Below are 26,308 nucleotides of genomic sequence, written 5' to 3'. Positions count from 1 at the left end.
TTACAGACACATCAGAGGAGGTCGCGCAATAGAATATAATTAAGCCCATCCATATCCAAACATATTCAATCATTTGCAAACCTATCCATCATGTATCCTTCCATCCATCCATCATTTCACTCATCCATCCCCCCCATCCACCCTGTCACTCATCCATCCATTATCCATCCACACTTTCACCCTATCCATCGGTACACTCATCCATCCACTCTTCCATTCATTCAGCCTTTTACCCTTTCACCCATCCAGCCATCCTTTCACTTACTTACCCATCCACCTAGTCACTCATCCTTCCACCCATTCACCCTTTTGGTCATCCATCCATCCTCCCTCTCTCTCTCTAGCGACCGTTTCACTTAGCCATCCTTCCTTCCACCCATCCATCCATCTACTCATTCACTCATGAATACATACATTGACCCTATCACTCATCCATCCACCCCTTCACTCATCTATCCATCCTTTTGCCCATCTACCCTTCCTTTCACCCACTCATTCATCCTTACATCCACCCTTTCACTCATCCGTCCATCCATTCACCCTTTCACTTATCAATTCATCAATCTATCCATCAACCCAGTCACTTGCCCATCATCCACCCTTTCACTCATATATCCATCCTTTCACTCATCCATTCATCCTTTTACCCATCCATCTACCTGTCCACCCATACATACATCCATCTTTTTACCTTTTCTCTCATCCATCCATCCTTCCACTCACTCATCCATCCATCCATCCATCCATCCATCCATCCTCTCATTATCCATCGATTCACCCTCTTCTGTCATTGTATCTAGATATATAACAAGTAACGTTACACCTGCAACAAGCCAGAACTATTGGCTTTGTCAATGGTTGTTAGTTGCATAAAATAACAAGCATTGAAAATGCAATAGGTCTCGCCTTTGATTAAGTTAAAGCCATTTGCTTTGCTACTGGTATTGTATTCTAGCTTTGCATTATTTAGTGTATATTTGTGATATGTACATATATTTGCGCATATCACAAAGAGTCACTAAATAATGCAAAGCTTGAATACAATACCATTAGCAAAGCAAATGGCTTTAACTTAATCAAAGACGAGACCTATTGCATTTTCAATGCTTGTTTTCTTTTTTTTTACGTCGATATGACAAAGCAGAAGGTGTGGCATAACGGCCAAAGCAGCCAACTTTGGAGCGGAGGGGACCAGGCTTTTGCCTTAGTTAAGCTGGGCTGTGTTAATACTATTACATTTGACCCTTCCACTGTAATACCAGTGTGCATCTCAGTGGTGTCACCAAGGTGGGGCCAACAGGAGCTGATGCTTCCGCTGTATTTGAACCTAGCCCCATCACCATATGCAGATTGGTCAAAGAGTTTATAAGAAAAGCAGAAAGGAGAGCTCACACTGTTTAGCAAGGTCTGCAGGAGGAGTCAAGGTTCAAGTGGAAGAACCAGAAGGAAAACATACGATGAAAAGAAAGTGGAATTGTAATATTAATTAAAAATATGAGGAGGAATAATAGTAAAAATGACAGAAAAGAGTAATGAGAAAGGGAAAGCAATAAGGAAGAATGAGTACATGAATAACTGGAAAGTAGTATTAACATATATTTAAATATGTGTGTTCGGAAGCTCTCCAGCGTGTCTCCGAAAGTTGATCCTACCAGTTTTATCTGTGGCCCCTTTGTGACTCCTTAAAAATGAGTTCTGGAGATACCACCAGTGAATCTGCCTTTATTGATATACATGTGCCAAATAACTTGTTTGAGTCACAATTATGTTTACAGGACAGTATAGACAGGCCTGCAGATAAACAGGAAGCTACGCAAGCAGTTAGCCAACCCATAGGTAGGTAGGTATTTAGATGGACGGACTGACAGACAGACAGAAGATAGATAGATAGTCTTGAGTTTTTAGTTCATAAATACAAACGACCCTCTTTCTTTAATTAGGACACTAGTATCTAGAGGATTTTGAACTCCCCCTCATAGCGCCACTCACCTGCATCTTTTACCTGGGCACTACTTGCTCCCTGGGCTCGAAATACCTTAGCAAGCGCGAGGGCAGCTGTAGCCTGGGTCCCCGACCTCTGTACACCACGGGAGCTGATACCATTTGGCTCCAATAAATATTAGCAGGCTCTGGGAGGCGAGCGGTCCTGCTCCCTACGCCTCATGGGCTTCCACCCAGCCGTGCCCTCCCCTCTGTGCTTTAGTGAATTTTTCCAGTTTTTTCAAGCTGTCTTTCTTGAGATATTGGAAACCCAGGTAGGGATTTGCGGTTCTTCTCTGCTGGCAAGCTTGACAGGGATAATCCGTACTGTATAGCTCTGCATTAGTTTTACTGCACTGTAGTATTAAATGTGCTAAAAGACGCCGCTCTTTGCATTGTGACACAAACCGGTCAAGTGCATCTAAATCAGAGACTGGAAAGTGCGGGCACGCGTGCTTTTTTTGTGACGAACCGCGATACGTCCCTGGTCTTTCCGCCTGTCCATTCTGGATTTACAAACAAAGTTCAGTAAGAAATTGTTTATTGTATGGTGTTTACTTTCCTTTTAACTATCCTCTCGGATCCTTAAATTAAAAATATGGGAAAATATCAAGAGGTAAATTTTATTTTAAAACAACAAGGTTATACAGCGAATTTTAACAGAGAAATTGTATTATTTCTGGAGGATTTCACTAGTGTTTTAATTTGCTTAATGATGCTTGAAAATGCGAAAGGCAGGTACTGCACATGCCTGGCCTTTGTTTTATTTGCGCATTTAAAAAGTGTGGGATGCTACTTTAAAAAAAAAAATATTCTGTTCAAGTAGGATATGAAACAAATACATATTTAATGTCTGTATAAATCATTTGAAACAACTAAACCATGCAAGGCGCGCACGGCTATCTTGTAACTGTGTGAGCGCAACGCACACTGGTGTTCGTTGGTTGAACGCGTGGACATTGTTTTGTTTTATTCTTATTTTTTAACAACTCGTGAAAATAAGTTGTTATAGTTCTTGCGGGTACGAGCATTTTTCCTGAAATAAATGTAGGTAGCGAGTGAGAACCTGAGCACCGGTGTATAGCTGCCTCACTGTGTTTTTTAATCCCAAAACAGCGCAGTACGCAGGTATCTGTTTGCTATCTTTGAAGAAAAAAGTTCCTAGACATGGAAAAAAGCAGAGGCACTCGCGAGGCGTGAGCGGATGCGCAAACGACTGTTTTGATACCTGGGGAATCGGAGTGCGTTGTCTAAGTTTATGAACACCCTTTAATTTTGATAGTGTAGTGTAAATAGCGAACGTAACAGACCAAAATAAATGGACACACAAATTGGTATCACAACTTTGTCCTTAAAGGGGATTAAATACACCATTATTAAGTAGAATAAAGTGTCACAACATAGCATAACTCATCGAAATTAAAAAAGGAGGAAATATAACCATACAACCTACTAAACCATAAAATTACAACATATTGCAATATAACAAAATAGCTGACTTATTTTCTATATTTTTAATTGTATGTGTTTATGAGGAACACGTGGGCGTGCAGTGGAGGGATGGCGTTATATTATCCTTCACTTCGAATATGCCCTGTCCTAGGTTTCAAAGTTAAGCACCGGTTCGAAATAGTATCGAACGAGAATGTGAACTTGTTCACTTGCTCCTGCTCAGGTGTTGCTGTGCTTTGAAGGAGCGCTACAACAAACAAACACACCGAGCCTACAATGATTGAAAACTTTACCTTAGACCCGAATAACATTTTAATTTCTGAGTTGCTGTTTGCAGAGCTGGCGCGTGTGTAGGTCCTTCGATGCGCTTTATTTTAAAGAACGCGGGAAGAAAGCATGCAGGACAGCACAGACTGCGTCAGCTCCTCAAAGGCACGCACTGGATAAAAACAATCACCACACACTGAACATACAGACGATGTGTGACTCGGGGAACGCAGGACCGGTGGCAAAACGCACGATACAAACGTAAATAACCTTTCTACAAAGAGAGCCATTGCTTTCAAATCATTGCGCCGCCCCACCAGCTGATAAGGGGCTGCCGCTCTGCGTGTGATTTGTCTGCCGACTGCCCGTGCTTTATTTAATAAGGGCGTTGTATTGTCAAGCAGGAGCTCGCTTCGTGTTTGTGTCAACAAGCCGAAAAGGGCGCTCTGAAAATTAGACACAGTGGGTCAAATATAGCAACGTATTCACTTGTGCTGAGCTAACATCTCCCGCATTTACAAACCCGAAACAAGCGCTCGCCATAGCGCTGTTAATATTTGCATCGTGCTTTCAGTGAAAGCGAACACACGTTGCAAAGATAAACACGCGGCGCCCTGTCTCCTTTTGGGAGGCCCATCAGGACTGGATCTTAGAGGCTTGTTTTTACATAACACGGACCTGAGATAAGAAATTGCTTCACAACAGCTGTGAAGCAGGAGACCCAGTCCGGATGGACCATCCCAAAAGGACAAAGGGCGGTAACACAGAAGCCTCATTTTCAATGGTAAGCCACCATTTACAATAAATGGTGACGCTACCCAATGAAAATGAGGGGCGGACTGGTGCATGTTTCGGGAAAAGGTGGTGTATGTAGCGAGAGGTAAGCCTGGGACATGGGTGAAAGTGTGGGGCCCCTGGAACGCCTACCGCGGGAGAATCTGTGCCCCGCCGCTATTGCCCGATCCATCGCCTGCCCCATCCCCTTAGCCGGTTTAGCTCTCCGGTACTGGGCACTGAGTCCACCCAGTCCCTGTTCTGACCTTCTCCCCCCCCTTGATACTCCTATGGATTGGTAGGGTCCCCCCTCTAGAGGAGCACATGCTGCTGTTTTCGATCGTGGGTTGCCTTGTGGTTTGATTTTGTTTGTTGTTATTTATGTTAAAAAGAAACCGTCATGTGGGGTCCGGATGGGGTGGCCATCAACGCGGCTACCTCCTGTACGTTTCCCTTTGCCGCAGCCTGCGTTCTACTGTGTGTATCTTATGCTCCTCTTGTTTGCTAGCGGCCGGCCTGAAGGTTGTAGGCCCATCTTTGTATATTCTTTGAACTTTGTAATAAACGGTTTCAAAAAAAAAAAAAAAAGAAAGAAAAAAAAAAAAAAGAAAATGAGGGGCGGGGCTTCAAGCCCCCTTCTGAAATATACTAACCCACAAAATGTCTCGCAGACGCGAGCAATGCATGCGCGCTGCAACGCAGGTCTGCGAGACCTAAAAAAAGTAGCAATGACTTCCTTGAATATAATATTGAAAATGCATAATTTCCAAAAAGGGCGAGACTGTGAAAGAACACTAGCCCCTTCTTTTCAACTTCTTTCACCAGCTTCTTTTCTTGAACTGGATTCTCATGTAGCAGCATTGGCGTTTTTGCACATTTCTTCTGTCTGGCAGAATGCCCTGCCCTAGACAGAGGCTGCAGGAGGCCCACCACATGCTTTACCAACCCAGACTGGCCCATTGTCATTCTGTTTGTGGCAATCAGCCCCACACAGAATGACAATGGGTGGGTGGGCGGGCCTGCTCTTGTGCTCCGAGGAGGAGTGCAAGGCGGCCCCATTAGGGAGTTGAGTGCTGTTCCCTGTAATGCCCAAAATTACGGACAAAAGGCGTCCGTAAAAAGGATCCTCACAGACAACAGAAGTAGGTCCAAATTACGGACGGTTCATGACATTTACGGACGGTTGGTCACCCTAATAGCAGCTGGGAGGAACCAATGACCAGGTTTGCATGTGGGCCGCTTTTCTGGCTGTTTGTGGGCCAGTTTTATGTAGGCTTGGGCAGAGTTTGTGGAGGTCCAGGAAGTGACAAAAAAACTCAGCTGTGCTATGCAGTATTCCAGAAGTGGCGGATCGTTTTAGTTTGCGCCGTACCCGCTGATTTTTAGCGCTGGGTTTTGTCCCGCATTGGAAAATCAGCGTACAATGCGCAGCGCAAGGGGGCAAAACTTCTTACGTCACTTGAGTAGATTTACTGCTCAGGCGGCAGCTTCCTCAACACGAACGGAAAGTTGCTCAATGCCAACAGTAGCAGCCATCCGCGACCACGGCTTTGACAAATCTCTCGGGAGGTTGTCTGGAGTAAGATTTTCTTTGCTCCCGTACGCAAATAATTTAACGTTGGCGAGCGGGAGCAAGGAAAAAACTCCTCTCCTCATTTTTCAGAATTCCACGTATTACGTGGAGTGCAGAGTGGGAAAAACTCGACGAGCGGAGCGAAATTTCATTCCCAGGCCTAGTTTTATGGTCTGGTGGGCCATTTTATTTTTATTCTCGATTTCCACGCTATTACAACAAAAATTGCCTGCAGCAAGCACAATTGAATGCAATGTTCCACACCTTACAAAACACAGTGCATCTTTACACTTTCGAAACTACTCAGATTTGCAAATGTGAGCCACTTTTGTTAGCGATTCTATTCACCCACACCGGACAATTTTATTTTGATGCAGGCCTATTTTTATTTCTAGTCCGCCCCTTAAATGACCAGGTGGAACCGGAAATAATCATACATCTCAACTCCATGCTAAAGAGATCAGCACAATAATGTTCATGAGCTATGCAACAGCCCTAGAGAGGAAACCACCACATGTCCATTCTTGGCAAGCCCCTCACTTACCCCAACCCCTCAGTGCTTAATTTGATCCAGTGGTTTCCGGTGCTCGGAAGCGGCACTTATGACACTCTGTCACATGGTGGTCCTATTTGACTGATTCAGAGATAAGCACAAGAACAGTTGTTCACTAATGCAATATACATTAAAAAGGAAAAAAGGGCTGACACCGTCTGCCCAAGTTATTCTTACAGAATTGGGGGACTGGAACAGTCTGGACTTTCACACTTCTAGGAGTTTGAGGATTAGCGGTTGTGCTGGTCCTGTCATTGCAGTGCTGGCACGGGTAATGGGAGGTGCAAGCTGCAAAGGCCTTTTGACAATGGCCCTGGTACTTTTTTTTTCTTTCTTTTTTTACAAATTAAGCACTTCTACCCCTGCATATGGCAAGTAAAAACCTACTTGAGAAATAGAGTGCATATGTAAGATTAACAAGTGGGAAATCCTTCTATCGTCATTTTTAAAAACCTTTCATCTATGGCCTTGTTTGCTCGTTCTAGTCCCAGAGACCACAAAAAGTTCACCATCATTTCGAACCAACGTGTAACGCAGTTCACATTTCACTGTGCGAGTACTGGTGCAGTCACCCTTCTATCTACTACCCACTACATTTAAGACCTTCACTCCCGCACTGCCCCATGAGGTGAACCATCCAGTTTTCCCCTCTGCACAGCCAATACCATGATAAGTCACGTGATCCCTACATTGCTTTCAGTGGAACATATATCTTTCTATTCCTCTTGGTTTACTGTTTGAAACAATAGTTTGTCGGCTGAACCTCCACAAACCAACCGCCCCAGTCTTCGAGCAGGAGTTATCCTATCTCGTGTACCCTGCACTGGTGCATTGTGGGACCTGGTTGGCACTTCTCTAAACCACAAACATGCATATCATCCAGCGTGGATGAGCCACTGTCTCCCATTAGAGACACAATCCCCTTCTTTGGCACTAGTTCATATGTCTTTTGTAATTAGTAATTTTCCATTAGGCTGCCTCAGAGTGCTATGAAGGATAGGAGTTACGAAAATTGCGAGACTATGTGCGTGGGGGAAGCACAGACGACAAAAAAAATAACTCCGTAAACTCTGCTTGCTGTGCTGAAACAGCACAGCCTGTAGTAGATGTGGTCTTATAGGCCATTGACTAATTCGGGTCAGATAGACTCTACTTACATTAAAATCCTCAACATTTTGGTGTGATTTGGTGATCACTCACACTTCCGGAACCGCAGAAAGAGGTTGCACTCTCCCTGTCTGTGCCACAAAAATAGATCATTGTCCTTGTTTGCGCCATTCCTTTAACTCAGCGTGGTGGACCCAAACAAGGGCAGTACACCCTATTACACATGATGAGCCTTCCCCAGGCAGACGTGATCTTGCCCCTGCCCTTGGGGCAGCGCATTGATGCAAGATGGAGGGGCAGCTTGACGCGCCCCCGTCTTTCACTGTTCAGCACTTCCACGGGCTGAAAGCGATTCCCCCTGCAGCCAGGTGCAGTGAATAACTACACTCACATGCAGCGGGATGCCTGGGGTGGGGTGTTCCAGGGAACTCACTTTGCCTCCTCCAGACGTTACCTTCTGGGGCACACAGAGTGCGCTACCTTTTTGTGGAGCACAATCTGTATGACTCCTGAAGGCCTCTGCCTCTGCGCTTATATCCGTATATGGATGTAAGCGTTTCCCCCATTTGCATGGTACCACATCCCCATCAAATGAAGGAACTCCCCCTTAAAATAACACCAGAGCTGTATAAGCACCAGCGCTACATCTACTACAGAAAAGGCCGCACAAGCATCTGCGGCTCTTTCAGAAGAACTACAGTGCCACAGGAATGCAAAACATAGGTGCTCACCCCCAGGGCCCTGCCTGCAATGCAGCCCCTGGTGGTTGGAGACTGGAGTTCAGATCTCCTAAACCGAATACTTGTACGGCCATGTCCTTTCTCTTAAGTCTCAATAAACAGCTCAGCTTTCTGCAAGATCTATTGCTACCAAGTCTCTAAATTGTGCAGAGTGGGCTTTGGCCAGAGGGTATTTCTCACTCACCTCATGCTGTTGTCTTCTAAGGAGTGCTTTCACTGCAATGCATGAGGAATTATTTTACATTTTAAATGTATGGCTCATTGCACATTCATTTTTCAATAATTAGATGTAGGGTTGCTTGTTTAATTTACTGGCCTCAACAGTGGGCTCAGTGATTGCAGAGGCCATCTTTAGAATAAGGTTTATTTTTGCGTGGAGGGAAAATTGGTGCAGGGTCTAAAAGTGTAATACATATTTAGGCTGTGCTGGAGTTTAACTTGATCAGTGTTCTCTGGTGGAAACGTTTTAAAAAACTAACAGGCAAAAGGTTGAGAATGATTAGCTTTGTAATATTTTTTAACAACTAACATTTTTTGATTCTTTTTTGTTACAGAGACCTCAAGGTCTCTAATGTGAGGACAAGGATCTAATGTTGACCTATCTAGGTTAATTTGCACAACATAGGACTATAATCTCTGCATTTGCAATGAGGAAAAACAAAACTACAGTACCAGAATGCAGAGGCCAAAATATCCTAATTGATGAAGCTAGGAAGGACTGCAATGAAACAACTTGAGAGCTCTTTCAGAACAGTAGGATAGTCTATAAATTGAAAGAAGTATGGGTTCCCTGCACCACATGGACTTGCCAAGCGCAGTGAATGTAACAATACATTTCAAAACATATCTTGGACTAGTATATAAAACCTGATGAAGGGCACGAAAAAAGTAATAATGACACAGCTAAATATCTTATGAGAACAGCAAAGAAAAAAATATATTTAAACAATAGAGAACAGTGTAGCTGTGTCTAAAAGTTCAAAAAATTAACTAATAGATTAGTTGGTCATTAAAAAAAATGCATGAAAAAGAATTTTAAAATATTAAATAATGTTATTAAAATTAAGCTAATAAAATGTATTTGGTGTATTTAGTTGGTGCATTTAGCATGTAAGTACAACATGACCTCTACACCCTTTACACTACCTTTACAAGGTCTAAGACGCAGAGGTCAGGTACTCGGACGCAGGGGCTGGGAATCCATCTAGTGCTCTCACCAAAGGAATTACCTTTTTACACCCACAACTTGGACTGCAAGGAAGTGCTCCCCTTGCAGCCTAAAACATGTATTTTTTAGATGTGCTCAGCATGCCATGCATGCGAACATCACTGAATGTGAAGACTCCAGCTGCTTAACGCAGGATGGTGCAGTGGCACAGCTAAGCATCTGTAGCCCCAATCTCACAGGAAAGCCACATGTGGACAGGGCAGGTACTCCTCCCTTTAACAAGAGCACTGCCTCCTAGTGGATTCCTGCTTGGAGAACGCTCTAGGACAGCAACATTAGGATAGGAATCAAGTTCAATAAACACATGGGTCACTGTCCTGGGTTTACACTCTTCCTGCCACCTAGGGCCCACAGTCTTTCTGCCCCCACTTTAGGGGGATAATTATAAGATGCCACCTTAATCTCATCTCTGGGGGGGGGGGGGGGGGGCCACCATGGGAAAAATATTTTTTAAATGTATGGGGTAGGCACTGGCCCATCTTGGCACTGGGCTACCCCCTAACATTCCACGCTACATCTTAGTGTACCCACTCTCCCCCTCCCAGATGTGAGGCAGATTGGGGATTTTACCACCAATATTCCTGCTTCTGGACCATAGCTTACCAAACTGTGGGTTGTGAGCCACTGATGGGTCACCAGCCAATTATTGGTGGGTGAGAAATAAAGATGCCTTTAAATTCTAGGTTTACCTTTCAAATTTGGTGCATCAAAGACAGAGGGCCAATGATAGGCTATATGTCTTCTGACAAATTGCTGCCTATGGAATCAGTGTTTGCTTTTCTTTCTCTGACTGCAAAGTGAGAGGAGTTTTTAAAGTGAATTAAGTGACAATCTCGCTGGAGCACAGGGAAGTGTGGTGTCTTTTTGTTTTTTTACAACACACAACAAAATGTAGATACCTTAAAATGAACTGTATTCATTGAGCAGTTAGGAAAAGCAAACATTAAGCACATTGTTTTTGTAATTCTGAAGTGTGCTGGAAAAAGATTTTAATAGGAACAAAACAAATCATGACACTTTATTTGGTGATGCACAAATGATAAATATGCACAGAAACCAGATTTACACACCTTATCATTTTTATCAGTTTTATCAGTAAACTGTAGCTCTGTGCAAAGTTAGAGGCCACTACATTAGAAAATGTGCTGTCTAAATGGCAGGGCACTATGACACAATGCGTTGGTTACAGTAATAAAAATAAAATTTTAAAAAATACGTCCCTCCTCGTGTCCATTAAATTTAGGTGGGGTGCGAAAGTGTCATTCTGAGAAGTGGGTTGTGGTTTTAAAAAGTTTGGGAACCACTATTCTAGACTATTAGGGTGAAAAAGCTCACTAGTATCAGGGATTATTTTTATAAAAAGTAATGGGGTGGGTGGCCGGCCCCTCCTGGTGACAGGCAGACACTAGAGTTCCTCAGAACTTTTTCTGCCTCATCCGGGGAGGAAGGGGGCAGAAAGAATGAGGAACTACAGGGGGAGAGGGATGCAGATTTGAACATTTGCTACCAACATGCCAATCTCATGGGGGATGGAAGGTCCTCCAGACTTCAAGGGAAAAAGTAAATTAAAAAGAGGTGTGGGGGACTTGCCCTTACTGACACTCGGCTACTCTACTCTTTCCCATGTGCAACAACAGACAGTTTCTGCCTTTCTGGGTGGGGGGCAGATTTGAAGGTTTCATCCAATCTGTCCACCCAAGGTCGGGGTCAGAAAACAGGATGGAAACAGGGAATGGTGTTAAAAAAGGAATAGGATGCAGGGCTAGCCTGTCCCAGCATAGGGCTGAACCTGTGACCCCACGAACCAGTCATGCTGCCCCAATGGAGAGGCAAAGTGGGGTGTGGAGCTTTTCTTTGCTAGTCCTTATGAGTCAACTTTTGGCCTCCCTTGCTTTAGAAAATACTGCATAATATGAGACCTCCCAAACGCCAAAAACATTTGCTTCATGAAGTTTATCTTTAATATCCTCAAACAGTAGATTACAGATAGCCCTCATGAAAATGGACAGAAACCACAGATAGTACTAATTAATGTTAGATGCTCTTGTGACACAAAGTTTGATGCAGCTGACTTATTATTTGCTTATATTAGTATAATTTTAAGGTACAAGATGGAAAGATGGGAGTTTTGCCTAGTGACAGCTTTCGCTCTTACCATTAAGTAGCTCAGAGGGTAACTATGGCTGCTGAAAAGAACGGGTACCCTGCAGATCATAGAACTGTATTTTATTTGCCTAGCTCAATGGATCACTGCATATGTCAGAGCGATACTTTTGTGACTTTCTGCTCATAAATTGCAATCCTAGTATAGCACAGAGACCTATGAGCTGTAATCCAAGAGCTCAGATGCATGTAGAATGCATTATATAGGTTAGAATGTTATTTATTTCCTTAGTATTTCATTATACTGATGTTGCTAAGAAGGGTTAGTTTGGGTAAAAATGTATTCTTATTAGTAAAACCAACCCCAGCCACTGAGGTACATTTTACATCCTGAGTTTGTGCTTTGAGATCAAACACTTAAAACATACTGCTTACTGGTAGGGATGACGTGTTTCCTACACAATGTAATCCCCATTGTTTTATGTAACATTTCCCATGTCACTGACTCGCATAGTTTCTGTATAATGTGGGTGTGTGATGTAAAGTGCTCTGACACCCTTTACACTGGTATGAGTAGCACTATGCATGTGAGACAAGAGCTGCGGTGAGATGAGGGACCCTGATGGATGGTGGTAGCGAGGAAATCCGTGGAGAGGGAGGTTCTTTGGGGGAGGTAGTAAGGGGGGTACCAAAAAAGCCTGTAGCAACTGGCACCACCAGCGCTAAAGCCGGCCATGCAAATGGCACCCTACGTTTGTGATATGGATGGTAAAGTCATTATGAGGCAGGACCAGTCAACACTCCTGCCATATGAAGTCAACATAGTGTGAATGAGGCAAGGATAGTTTCACAGTTTTGGTCACATTGGTTAGGTCTATGTGCACAGCATGCAACCGGAAGGAACATCGAAATCCAGTACAACTAATGGCCAAATGGGAGGAAAATGAAACCAGTACTAATGTAATCAGCTTCTCAGATCCAGCCCTTTGTTTATTACGTCTGCATACTACAACTGCCCCCCAGTGCAGCTATCCGGAGATGATTTCTCAAATTGCACAGCTTAAAAGGGCGCATCAAGGTTCAAAGCAGCCCTGCAAAATGGGGGGGGGTCAATTAAGGTGGGAGACTGCCATTGGAGTTTAATAAAAAAAAGGCAGAACGATCCAAATTCATTATATCAAGATCATCGAAACAGATTGCAAGCAACAGCCAAAAGTCAAGAAATAAATTGTTAATTGCTAAAATTACCGATGACTCCACATCATCTGGGACCCCATTTCCCAGTCGAAGCCATTTCTTTGTAACATCCTATTGCCTCCGGAGGGTTGTAATCTTAGTTTACATCAACTTAACCAACTGGACTAACAGATATGAAAACAGTAATTAAGAAAAGGAAAGGCTGGTAGCAGGCGTTGACAAGGCATCATCTGGCAAACATATTCATTACCATTTGAGGGAAAAGGACAGTGCTGGTTGAGCAGAGAGCCTCGAGCATGGGTGCTGTTTTCTGCTCACCTAAAATAGCAGAAGATCAGAATCAGAGCCAGGATAGCGCTGCACACAGTGACGGAGATCAGCAGGGCCATGTTGTGAATGCTTTCGTCAACAAAATCTGTAATAAAAAGAAAAAAAAAAAAAAAAAAAAACAGGTCAGCAACTGTGCTAGGCAAATATGGCGGTAAAGAGGCGATCTATGCACTCCTTGATAGATACCATATACATCGACTTTAAAATCTGCTTGTGTTTTTAAAAAGTACACAAAAAACGATCGCCATTGAAGCTTATCCATATTGCCCCTGAACTTAAACACTCTATGACATATTAATAGACTGCATACAGATTATCAGCTTGCTTCCTTTTCCTCTTTCAACAATGAAGACCTAAAGGACACATAGGGCCAGATATGCAACCGTTTATTGCAGTTGCAAACGCGAAATAGGCCCGTTTGCGACCGCTAAATTGATCTGCCCCATTTACAATCCCCATTTCAAATGGGCGGTAAGCCACTTGCAAACAGGAAGGGGTCCCCAGGGTACCCCTTCCCCTTTCTGACTGGCATTAAAATATTTTTTTAAGAGCAGACAGCCACTGCCTACTCTTAAAAAATGTAACAGTAATGTTTTTTAATTTAAATATATATTTTTTTTTTTTAAATGATTCCCGTTTTCCTTTAAGGAAAACGGGCTGCATTTAAAAACAATGCTTTATTGAAAAGGTAGTCACAGACATGATCTTTTGACCCCAGCAGGCCAGCATCACTGGGAGTCTTAGTCATTCCCAATGGGGTCGCAAATTGCACCTGCCTCCTGAATATTAATGAGGCAGGCAATTTACGACCCCATTAGGAATCGCGACACAGTTGTAAATTCCAATTTGCAAGTCACAAAACGACGCAATTTGCGACTCACAAATTTGAAGTTTCATACATCTAGCCCTTGAGGATCTGCAGAGTGAATCTTTTAGAGGATACACCATTTCTCCATGGGAATTAATGCAATCAGAGTGGGCCTGAGCCGTTGCAGCACAGGACCGGGTTGATGGAGGGGGGGGGGGAGGTTTGCTAGTCAGTCTGAGAGGGTTCAAAGCAGTGCTCCTGTTTAATGCAGGATGAGAAAATCAGAGGATTACTTGTTGACAAGTTAGTTGACATGAATCACTAAAACGGCTAGTGTTCAGTTGGTGCTCATGTTCGGGTACCACAAGTGAAGATACAATTTACCAACTTAGCCACTGTCTAATTGCAAAGGCATTAAGGGAAAGCTATATACTGGCTTGTTTTATTCTTGTGTTATTTCTCTATATGCACGAAGGATTAATGCAAGGGTTTTTGTCACTTATGAGGAAATCTTTGGCAAGTATCAACTCAAACAATGTGGCTCGGAAAGGACACGTAAAGAAAAGCAGCGCATAGTCGTGTTTTGGGGAGAGCATCATTGCCTTGATATGCGCAAGGATATGCACAGTTTCAACCACCTACCAATGTCTTGTTTCAGAATGTTAATTATAAGGACAGTGGCCACTAGGCCCTTAAACAAATAAGATAAGTATATATTTTACCTTGCTGTTATTCTGACTAGGTCAGAGTTTGACTGTCAAACTCTGGGGAGCAGCACATCCATAAAGGACACAATTCGGTATAAAGTAAAGATACAACACTGCATTCATCAACATATGCCAAGACAGTCGGCATAGTTGTGAAAGCACTTTGGACAAAAGTCTAATCTGCATGGACTAAATTGTGTTTGATTTTTTTTGTAAATGTGATGGATCGTGGATTGCCAAGGAAGGTGTTCAGCGCTGTGAAGTGTGAGAATTCTACGCACAAAAAGTTGAAATCTAAACATATGGCATATTTATGTTATCTAAATTTGGACATTTAGAAATTCTTGCAAGGAAATTCGGTGGTTAGCTCCCCTTCAATGTATGTCCAGCGGTACAATGTGTACAGAGCATTTGTAAAAGCAGTGAGATTGGTTTGTGCGCTCATCTACGTCTGTGGTATTGCATCCAGTGTAGATCTCCGCCACTGCCGCAAGAAAAGTACTTTATTTAACTCTGCCATTTTTGGTGTAGAGGTGCGAGCCATGCGCACCGAGCTGGTGGCTATTTCTTCTACGTTATGGTAGCCGGACATTCAGCTGAGGATGCTGTTCAATTTTTGCCCTTTTCTCCAAGACAAGCTATGGATGCATATGTTGGCTTGTATGCTCCCATCCATGCCAGTCGAATTATTGGCAAATGCCATCTACCTGCTATGCCTTTATGTGGTGTAGAATAGATGATTTTTCACTGGACAGAGAGCTTATCGGATGACCTTTCGCTGTTCTTATAGAACAGCATGTTTTCTGAACCTTCCTGAATGTACACTCGGCCTTTTCTATTCGGATATTAATCAAATAAGATGTTACTGCAATTTCAAATCTAGCACCGAGAGACCATTTATCTGAATGGCATGCCCTGCAATAAACTTACGTGACAAACAAGATAATCACCCCCGATTTCATTAGTAGGATGAATGGACGTAGAGACTGTATTTGCATTGAAGTTATTAAAATATTAACAAGAACATTTACCGTTCTGCAGCTTGACTATCAAAGTGGCATTTTGGCAGAGCCAACACCTTCACAGGGGCAGCAGCTGGCAGGCTAATTTGGGAGGTGTCCACCTCTGCGGGGTACATTTTGCCTTGAAGGTGCTTCCCTTTTATTTTGCAACTGGATGATGAGGCAATGGCTCTACCTAAACTCTGATGAAATGGAGATAATAATAATAATACTGTCATTTGTAGAGCGCGAACAGCTACCTCCTAAGAGGTGTCCCCGCGCTGTAATGATGTTAAATGGGGATCTCAGGACCGAGACTTTCTGGCAACAGAAGTTGGGAGTCTGAAACTGAGGATGGTCTCAGATAAAAAAAAAAAGCCTGACTCAGTCTTTGCTCTGTGCACAGGCCTCCATGCCGCTTCCTTGCTAAAGTCTTGCAAATTAAAGTACTGATTTGACAACCTCAGGCACTACACTCATTGGCCACAGATTCGAATATACTCATTCCTTACACGTGGGCACCCAAAGAATCCCTTCTCTCTAGCATTAAATCTGACCTGACATTATAGGGTTCCTACCCTCTTGTGTAGTAGAGGAAGGCTGGGGCCTACACGGGTATCAAGTGGTGGCCTCTGTGGCGACTTTACATACATCTCACAATAATGGACTAAAACCTATATGGGGAGGCTCATTAGGGAGAACTCTCACTTTATCCTTATTACAGGCATCTACTTTAACAGTCCAACCAATTACAACCAAGTTCTTGATAGGACAAACACAATATTTTTCGTTTAGGGGGGTTCCCCAATCACATTGGGTTTACCCATTTAGGAGAGGTTTCTGTCCTGGTGCCCATCCTGAGACAACCCCTTTGTGTTAGGCATTAAACCAGGTCCAGTGCCCAGATCTCTTCACATCAATCATTTTGAGACTGTGTGAAAGAATATAATAAAATATAAAGAAAGAGCCTCATGTAAGCAACCAACCAAGACCTAATTGACTGTTTCTCGCTAATTTGCTAACTTTTTCATCATTGGCGACTTTACTATAACAAGCATTGACATAGCCAATAGGTCTCGCCTTTGGGGCCTTATAAGTGTTTAGCCAGAGCTATTGACTTTGCCAATGTCTTTAAGCTGTGCTGTAGAGAAGTGTGGCTGCCATGCAGCTTGCTAAAAAGTTTTAATAAAAAAGTGTCATAAGCATTTTTGTTACCTTATATATGACCAAGAAGGCATTATGTACAACTAAAAAACCATATTAAAAATAGTATTTACAATAAAAAAATGTCCTCAGTTTTCTTTTGTTCTTGCAATGCTGGCAACTTGTTTCTGCCTATTCCAATGGTTGGTTGTTAAAGCTTTTTTTTGAGGGGGCATAAACAATCGGTGGGTGAAGGTTGGGAACTAGTACCTGTATTATAACACTAGCAGCGGCCAGACGCTAGGGGAGAATCAACAGATGCCAGATTCCGAGAGCAGGCTGAGGTGGTAGTGGTGGTGGTGGTGACTGGTGCGGAGAGGACGCTGAGGTGATGCTGAATGATACTCTGGTCTTGCTGAGTGATGATGTGGTGGTGGTGTACTAGTGCAAAGGCGATGCTGAGTGATACTGATGTGGTGCTGAGTGATGCAGTGGTGGTGCTGAGTGATGCTGTGGGGGCGCTCAGTGATCCTGTGCTGTCCTTGAGTGATGCTGTGGTGGCCCTGAGTGATGCTGTGGTGGCGCGGAGTGAGGCTGTGGTGGCGCTGAGTGATGCTGTGGTGGCGCTGAGTGAGGCTGTGGTGGCGCTGAGTGAGGCTGTGGTGGCGCTGAGTGAGGCTGTGGTGGCGCTGAGTGAGGCTGTGGTGGCGCTGAGTGAGGCTGTGGTGGCGCTGAGTGAGGCTGTGGTGGCGCTCAGTGATGCTGTAGTGTCCTTGAGTGATGCTGTGGTGGCCCTGAGTGATGCTGTGGTGGCGCGGAGTGAGGCTGTGGTGGCGCTGAGTGATGCTGTGGTGGCGCTGAGTGAGGCTGTGGTGGCGCTGAGTGAGGCTGTGGTGGCGCTGAGTGAGGCTGTGGTGGCGCTGAGTGAGGCTGTGGTGGCGCTGAGTGAGGCTGTGGTGGCGCTGAGTGAGGCTGTGGTGGCGCTGAGTGAGGCTGTGGTGGCGCTGAGTGAGGCTGTGGTGGCGCTGAGTGAGGCTGTGGTGGTGCAGAGTGAGGCTGTGGTGGTGCAGAGTGAGGCTGTGGTAGTGCAGAGTGAGGCTGTGGTGGTGCAGAGTGAGGCTGTGGTGGTGCAGAGTGAGGCTGTGGTGGTGCAGAGTGAGGCTGTGGTGGTGCAGAGTGAGGCTGTGGTAGTGCAGAGTGAGGCTGTGGTAGTGCAGAGTGAGGCTGTGGTGGTGCAGAGTGAGGCTGTGGTGGTGCAGAGTGAGGCTGTGGTGGTGCAGAGTGAGGCTGTGGTGGTGCTGAGTGAGGCTGTGGTGGTGCTGAGTGAGGCTGTGGTGGTGCTGAGTGAGGCTGTGGTGGTGCTGAGTGAGGCTGTGGTGGCGCTGAGTGAGGCTGTGGTGGCGCTGAGTGAGGCTGTGGTGGCGCTGAGTGAGGCTGTGGTGGCGCTGAGTGAGGCTTTGGTGGTGCTGAGTGAGGCTGTGGTGGCGCTGAGTGAGGCTGTGGTGGCGCTGAGTGAGGCTATGGTGGCGCAGAGTGAGGCTGTGGTGGTGCAGAGTGAGGCTGTGGTGGTGCAGAGTGAGGCTGTGGTGGTGCAGAGTGAGGCTGTGGTGGTGCAGAGTGAGGCTGTGGTGGTGCAGAGTGAGGCTGTGGTGGTGCAGAGTGAGGCTGTGGTGGTGCAGAGTGAGGCTGTGGTGGTGCAGAGTGAGGCTGTGGTGGCGCTGAGTGAGGCTATGGTGGCGCTGAGTGAGGCTATGGTGGCGCTGAGTGAGGCTGTGGTGGCGCTGAGTGAGGCTGTGGTGGTGCAGAGTGAGGCTGTGGTGGTGCAGAGTGAGGCTGTGGTGGTGCAGAGTGAGGCTGTGGTGGTGCAGAGTGAGGCTGTGGTGGTGCAGAGTGAGGCTGTGGTGGTGCAGAGTGAGGCTGTGGTGGTGCAGAGTGAGGCTGTGGTGGTGCAGAGTGAGGCTGTGGTGGTGCTGAGTGAGGCTGTGGTGGTGCTGAGTGAGGCTGTGGTGGCGCTGAGTTCGTTACACTGTGCTTAAAAACTGTTGTGTAAGGGGAGCTGATTTCCGTGTGAAGCGCTATAATGCCCTTGGTTCAAGTTTGCGCTATGATTATTCAGGGAAGGCAAGCGGGTATGGCCTAATGTAATCGGACAATATCAGGTGAAAGCACTAAGCCCGGGAGTTGTGTGCATGCTTAAAGGAAATTTAAAATAAACACACATAAAGCAAAACTTTAATTGCTATGGCAACAAAATGGCGTCGGACTGTCCACAGTCCTTGCGGACACACGCATGCTGTTTGCTATGGACAAATGGCGAGACCAGCCATGTTTGTCCATGCAGACGTGTGCATGAAAGCCCTCGGCAGAATTGATTCCAAAAGGTAATCGCAATAGCGAGAGCAGCGCATGAGCTGCTTTCGCCAGGCGAGACCTAAAGCAGAAGAATGTTGTGTGTGTGTCTGTCTGTATAGCACTTTCAGGTATGTCACACATCTCATGACCTTCCTAGGTCCTCATACAGGAAAGAGAATTCTTCCTCACAAAAAAGATTAAAACTGAGTTGTGTGGCATTTAACAGCCATCTTTGTTTTTAATCATGAGTGTGGGCATGAAAATAAACGACCATATTTAGACCATTTTAATATGAAAAGCCAACTACTTTACCAGTGTCCATCTATCTGCTCTACCTGTGAAACAGCTCTCCTCCATAAGAGGCCGCATGGCTCCAAGCGAGCTCATCTTACTAAGGCACCCACCCAACATTTTATGTTGATGTGCATCAGACATAAAACTAGTTTGCACCCCCCCCCCCCCCTCAATCCTATACCCTCAACACGAATTAGGAGACTGCTGGGATCCTGCAGAGAGGCACGGAGCAGGAATACCAGGAAACATACACTGCACTTAGAGGTCATCGGTGAATGAGGTCACAATATGTCTTACAATCCAAGAAGACATTGTGCCATGATGCAGCATTCTAATTGCTGGTGATTGCTAGCAGTGTAGGACCGGGTTAAAAGAATCTTGTTTTTTCTTCTCTAGGTGGCCCATTTAAAGTGCCGGTCTCAGCACTGCATTGTTGGCCTTTTTGCAATCAGTGGTCCCAAACGACCTACAGAAGTAGGACGGGAAGCAGCTTTCACAGAATGTGACTTCCAGCAACTTCTAAATGACATCCATGAAAACAGGTGCACCACACCCAGTGGGCAGAATGGGCTCCAGCTCCCTCCAGTCTGTCAGCTACCATAGGCTGGGCTAGCCAGACGGAAGTTGGTGCCTGCGAGCCTGGCCTTAAAGTCAGTCACTGCTAAGCATTCACCTCACCTTAAAACAAGCTTGTTTAAAGCCAGACATACAGTCATTCTTTCTCCGTTCAGGTGCCCGTTTTTAGGTCTCGCCTGAGCCAGTGCTTTAGCGCTGCTCTGGCGAGAGTTATAGAAAGCGGGATTTGGAAGTGCAAACGAGTGCTTTTCAGGCCGCCAACTACAGTGCAAGTGTGCCGGGCGCGCGCACCATTTGGTAGCCTGCTGATCACTTTCCCGGCCGCTTTGATGTTCTCAGTGAGCCGCGCGGCCACTGAGAACATCAAAGCGGCCGCGAAACTGCAAACCATTTGCCACCCCCTCCCTTATCCCACTTACTGCTTGTTTTATTGGATTTTCGATCTGCCTTCATTCCCCTCTAGCACTGCGCTCTAACGTGAGACGTGTAACACCAGGGAGACTCTCGATTCCATATTTAAAGGCATGGTGCGGGATGACTTCACAGGCACCTCAAAGTGTCAGTGTGTGTGTGTCAGGGTTCCAAAAACTTTTTCAGGGCCAGTGACTCAGGGCCCGATTCACAGAACTAACTTAAGACAAAATCCTAAACTTACTACCATTTTGGTATTCACAGAAGGCACTTACTCATTTTGGTATTCACAGAAGGCACTTACTCATTTCGGTATTCACAGAAGTTAGGAGTCCTAACTTTAGGACTCCTAAATGCCTTCTGTGAATACCGAAAGTCTTAAAATTAGGATTTTTCTCAGTTTAGTAGTAGTATAGTTAGGACTCCTAACTTTAGGACTCCTAAATACCTTCTGTGAATACCGAAAGCCTTAAAATTAGGATTTTTCTCAGTTTAGGAGTCCTAAAGTTAGGAGTCCTAAACTTAGGACTACTAAATTGAGAAAAATCCTAATTTTAAGACTTTCGGTATTCACTGAAGGCATTTAGGAGTCCTAAAGTTAGGAGTCCTAACTATACTACTACTAAATTGAGAAAAATCCTAATTTTAAGACTTTCGGTATTCACTGAAGGCATTTAGGAGTCCTAAAGTTAGGAGTCCTAACTATACTACTACTAAACTGAGAAAAATCCTAATTTTAAGACTTTCGGTATTCACAGAAGGCATTTAGGAGTCCTAAAGTTAGGACTCCTAACTTCTGTGAATACCGAAATGAGTAAGTGCCTTCTGTGAATACCAAAATGAGTAAGTGCCTTCTGTGAATACCAAAATGGTAGTAAGTTTAGGATTTTGTCTTAAGTTAGTTCTGTGAATCGGGCCCTCAGGCACTCTCACTGGAATGCCATTGGCACAGGGCACTTGCTACGTTTTATTACTATCTTTACCCTCAATGGTTTAATAATAGAATGACTGGTCTATTTTTATTAAACTTTTTTTGAAAAATTATGCATGCACATACTTTCTAGATGGAATGTTGCTGTCAAATTTACTGTGCACCTTTTATAATTGCAGCCCCCTGTCCCAATCGTTTACATTCCCTATTCCTTGTTCTCACCCTGCAGTGAGAGCCGGGCTCGCTGCCACCTGGGCGATGGCCCATCGCCCCCCCCCCTCCTTCCCCTTACACACATCACATGGACGAGTTCGCAAACTTCGAGTGGGAAAAGTGCTCAGTGTTTGTCAAGCTCTGAAGGCAAACAGCAGCCGCCGCATCCTGGGATCCTCGGCTGCACAGCCGCACACAACCTTGAACCGCTTCCGGGAGGCGGAGCCAGAGCTGGGGCTAAGACACACGATGGGCCAAACTGCGCAAGTCACCACAGGCGGTCACTGCACAAGAGGGGCGCTTTATGTTTCAGAGCTACATGCTCACACACGCTGCACACCCGCCTTGTCGTTTTACAGACCAGAGCCCTTCCTAGAGGGCAATCAACCTCTTCATCTGGCAAGCCCCCAGACTGCCACCGTAGCTCCAAGTCCACACTTTGTACCAGCCCACCGCCTCTTCTCTCCATCAAGCTACCTCCCTGCCCTCACCCCTGGGCTTGCAAGTCCCGCAGGACCTAGAGTGCTTAATTTGAGCCGGTGGTTTGTGTGCTCAGCACCAGCTTTTAATTGTCAACACCGATGCTTATGAGAGTCAGTCGCCTGGTGGCGCAGTCTCTTATTTACAACAACTTGTTTATTAATTCAATATACATTAATAATGGCCAATACCTGCCTCCCATGCCATTCTTATAGCTCTGGGGGCTTGCTAGTAATTGTGCTGGCACTGTCATTGGCAGAGATGGCAGGGGCAATGAATGGGTAAGTGCACGTTGCAAAGAGCTCGTGAGGAGTGCCCTGGCACTTTTTAACAAATCAAAACACTGCCGAGTACATTACAGCCACAGACCCTCGAGTACCATGCTCGCACTGGAAACAAGGCCAGCTTTGCACCCCACATAATTAACATTTGGCATGAGGTGACCGGATTTTCAGAATGAAACAACCTGGACGGCCGCCGACATAGAAATAGGACTGTTTTGGTCGGGCCGGATCACGGTTTCAAAAGGACTGCACCAAAAATATTTAAGGTCACTTTTCCATATGCATATATTTCATAGCTCTTGTATTTATTAAATTACGATACAGTTAATTGAAACCATTACATGATTATAGAACGCGCAGTGAAAAATACAAAAGCACACGCTAAACACCAGACTCCTTCAATAATTGTCCTTAATGCTACCAACGAGCTCGCGCGAGGCAGATGAGAATGAAGCAGATGTCACCGGTATAGAAACGGTTAAAAGCTACAAAATCGTACTGATGGCAAGTGGACTCCCGAGTCATTACTTTCTGTAGGTCTGGTGCAATTAAGGGCAAAGTGCCAGTGCATGGAAATAATGAGTGAGTGTGTGATGAGACCCAGGGGCGGGCTGCTATTGAGTCTGGCTTGGGCTGATGGGACACGGAGTCGCCCCCTCATTACATCCTGCTGTGCTGCCTGGGAAAGGCAAGGCAGAGGGTGGCTTTTAAACCGCTCCGCTCATGTTCCTGTGTTGAGAGAGCCGGAGAAAATGTGCGCCTGTACCAGAGGCGCAACTAGAGCCAAATTTCGGGGGGGGGGGGGCTAAGGAAACATTTCGGGGGGGGAGGGGCTGAATCTTTTAAGCCATAGGCACAGTGGAGCTGCAGGGGCTCTTAGAAGGGGTGAAACAACAGCGAGGCCTCATTAACATGCAAATGGTCTTTTAAAGACCTATGAAGTGCTCGGGTGAGGCTGTGTGGGTGCCCGGAAAGCAGTCTCATCCCGGGCTGCCACACACGACGGGGGGTCTGAAGCCCTGTGAGTCCAATGGGTGTTGCGCGCATGGCCTGTACCACACTGTGATAATGTGCGTCCTCATCCGACCCACTCTCAACAAACATTGGCATAGCCAATAGTTCTCGCTTTTGGGACCTTATAAGTGTTTAGCCATGCAACAGTTGCATAACTAAATACTTATAAGGTCCCAAGAGTGAGATCTATTGGCTATGCCAATGCTTGTTTACTTTCCCGGCTCTGCTTAAGCAACGCTTAATGGGTCGATGGAGGTGGTGTGAAAGCAGCAGCAGGGATCAAAGCTGCTGTCATCAGATACTGCCCCATCCCCAGATACACAACAGAGGTGCCCTGCAACACGCTCATTGCAATAAAAGCTGCACGGCAAGCGCCCATCATGGGGCAATTGAAGTTTGTGATATGCCTGAAGGATTTTCCATTGGAAAGAAATTTTGTGATATGCCTGAAGGATTTTCCATTGGAAAGAAATTTTGTAGGAAATTAGAATTGTGCATGGCATTTCAACATTGTAGTCGTTTCTTTTATTTTATTAGTGGACAGAGATCAATCATAAAGTGCAGTGCAACATGAGTAAAAACTAATTATTAGCATCATGACAAAAGCAGTTTGAATTGCGATCTAAATGTAATTAAAAAAATGTTGAGAAATATTGATCTCGATATAGACACCTTTTACATAGAGGTGGGCGACCCAGCACATTAACAGGGAGAACTGAACGAGCCAAGGATATGGTTTGGCTCGAAGAGCCTGTGCACAAGTCAAGCAATCAAATTGCTTGGCATTTCAATTGTGCCAAAAAACATCATGCAAAAGTATAATAACAATGTCCAAAATTAGAAAAAAGATCAATCCTTTGAAATGAGAGGTGTTTCACCGTAGTACATCATGATATGTACCTGCATTGGGGAATATTTATTACAAGAGATAGTTTTTATCATTAACTTAGTAAACATTCATGCCTTTCCACCCTAACGGCAATGCCATTAGTGAACTAAGGGGCCTATTTATGAGAGTCCTGCGTCACTTTTGCACCAAGGACAAGTGTGACGCAGGGCTCTCATTTCCATTTATGATGCCACGCTAAGCCACCTTGCATGGCTTTGAGTGGCCACATACATCATGAGTAAGTTAACAGCGTAAATCGCTGTCTCGTTTTACCCTGCGCCCGGGAGGCTTTCCATGGGCGTTACAGCGGGATCTCCCACACAACACCAATGGAATTCGGTGCTGCCCCAGATTTACAAAGTAATGTAGACCTGGAGAAGCGCCCACCAAATCCGTATGGAATCCCAAGGTGAGGCGTAACAAGGGGAAATATGCTCATGGCTCCTCGTTTTTTCCTCTTTCTATGTGTGCTGCATTTTGCAGCACACATAGAAAGAGAAAAACGCCTCTTAGAATTGTTTTTGTGCAAAAACGGGTGCCTTACCTGCACAAGAACAATCCTGTATGCAACACAGGAACCCTTGCACTGTGGTGCAAGGGTGCCTGCATTGGCACTAGGAAGCAGAAAGCTGGGGAAGCGCCAAATCCGTATGCATCCCAATGTGAGACATAACAAGGAGAAATAGGATAATTTTTCCTTGTTTTTTCATTTTCTAGGTGTGCGGCCATATATCCTAGCTCTAGTGCACATAGAATGTTGAGTACGTATAATTTGGTACTTTGTGATAACTCCCATCAAGTATTTGAGTAGCAATTTAGCAAGAAACCCGTCCCATGTCTGATAAGATTTGCTCTAACAACATACATTAAGGATAAAAACTGAGCACACGTGTATTTTTTATAGTTGATACCCCCACCTCACACATGGGTGTCAATCTGGGATTACCAAGGGTAAGAGATGTTGACCTAGTTTTCTATTCGGTACTTACCACACAGCCCTCAGTACCCCTTGTATAAGTGAAAGGATCAGAAAATAAACAGAGCTTTAAAAGTCTTATGTATTTTCTTTAAACTACTTTCCAGTCCCTCTACCTAGCCGCTGGCCAGAAAATAAATGGCGGTTGTGGAGTCCAGCATGCGTCAAGGGGTCAACCTCTGATGCTACTTCAGCTATTGCTGCCATTTTAGTGAATAAATGTCATGGCAGCTCAGGGCTGACATTCAAATCTGCAACATAGCCCTGAAGACAAACGGGAACAGATTGTTAAATAGTAATAACATTTTTTAAATAATTTGCAACAGTGCTTGTTATGAGTAAATACATTCTCATTCTTCAATGTTTGCATATTTCTATTGAATTCTTATGTGAAGCAAATGACGTATGAAACAAGAGTTTCTCGGAGTGGAAGCTTAGTAGCACCATGACAAAGTAATCCCAGAAAGAACTTTGGATGCATAAGACTCTCTTCTAATAAAAATGATGGGTCTGAATTAGAACAAATGCAAAACATTTTGGAGTAATCATAGTGTGGGAAAAAGACTGGGCTGCAGACAAACTAATCACTACTTTGTTCTGGTAGAATCGATAGACTCTGCAAACCTAATGCCAACCTCATTTGAGGTAACATATTGGCTCATCTGAGCAGGAATCAATTACTGCAGAGACAGAAAATACCCTCACTTATTATTATCTATTTTAAGCACTGCCCCTCCTGCTAACAGCCTTCTGTCCTATAAACTATTGCTGGAGACAAGACATCTCTAACCATGCTGTCCTCTGTCCTTAAATAAGTCACCATTCCCTTCCACATTTCCTCCTGCTGTCTCTTCAGCAAAATGTAACTCTTCTAGGGAGGATCATGAGAGGTCTGCCTTGAGGCCCTATGAACAAGGTGAGCAGC

General features: G+C 44.9%; 1 protein-coding gene across 2 annotated transcripts in view; it reads right to left on the bottom strand.

Annotated features, from left to right (window-relative positions):
- BMPR1B (bone morphogenetic protein receptor type 1B) overlaps nt 1-26,308 on the bottom strand; it is a 308,301-nt gene that overhangs the window by 38,849 nt on the left and 243,144 nt on the right. For both annotated transcript variants that reach the window (XM_085641155.1, XM_085641154.1), the window contains exon 5: nt 13,293-13,389. In XM_085641155.1, coding sequence (XP_085497281.1) covers nt 13,293-13,389 — 97 coding nt within the window. The remainder of the gene's footprint in view (nt 1-13,292; nt 13,390-26,308) is intronic.

Source organism: Triturus cristatus, chromosome 2_2 (assembly GCF_964204655.1).
Source record: "Triturus cristatus chromosome 2_2, aTriCri1.1, whole genome shotgun sequence".
NCBI classification, from domain to species: Eukaryota; Metazoa; Chordata; class Amphibia; order Caudata; family Salamandridae; genus Triturus; species Triturus cristatus.
The sequence above is the reverse complement of the archived record's forward strand: the minus strand, read 5'-3'. Positions and strand labels throughout refer to the sequence as shown.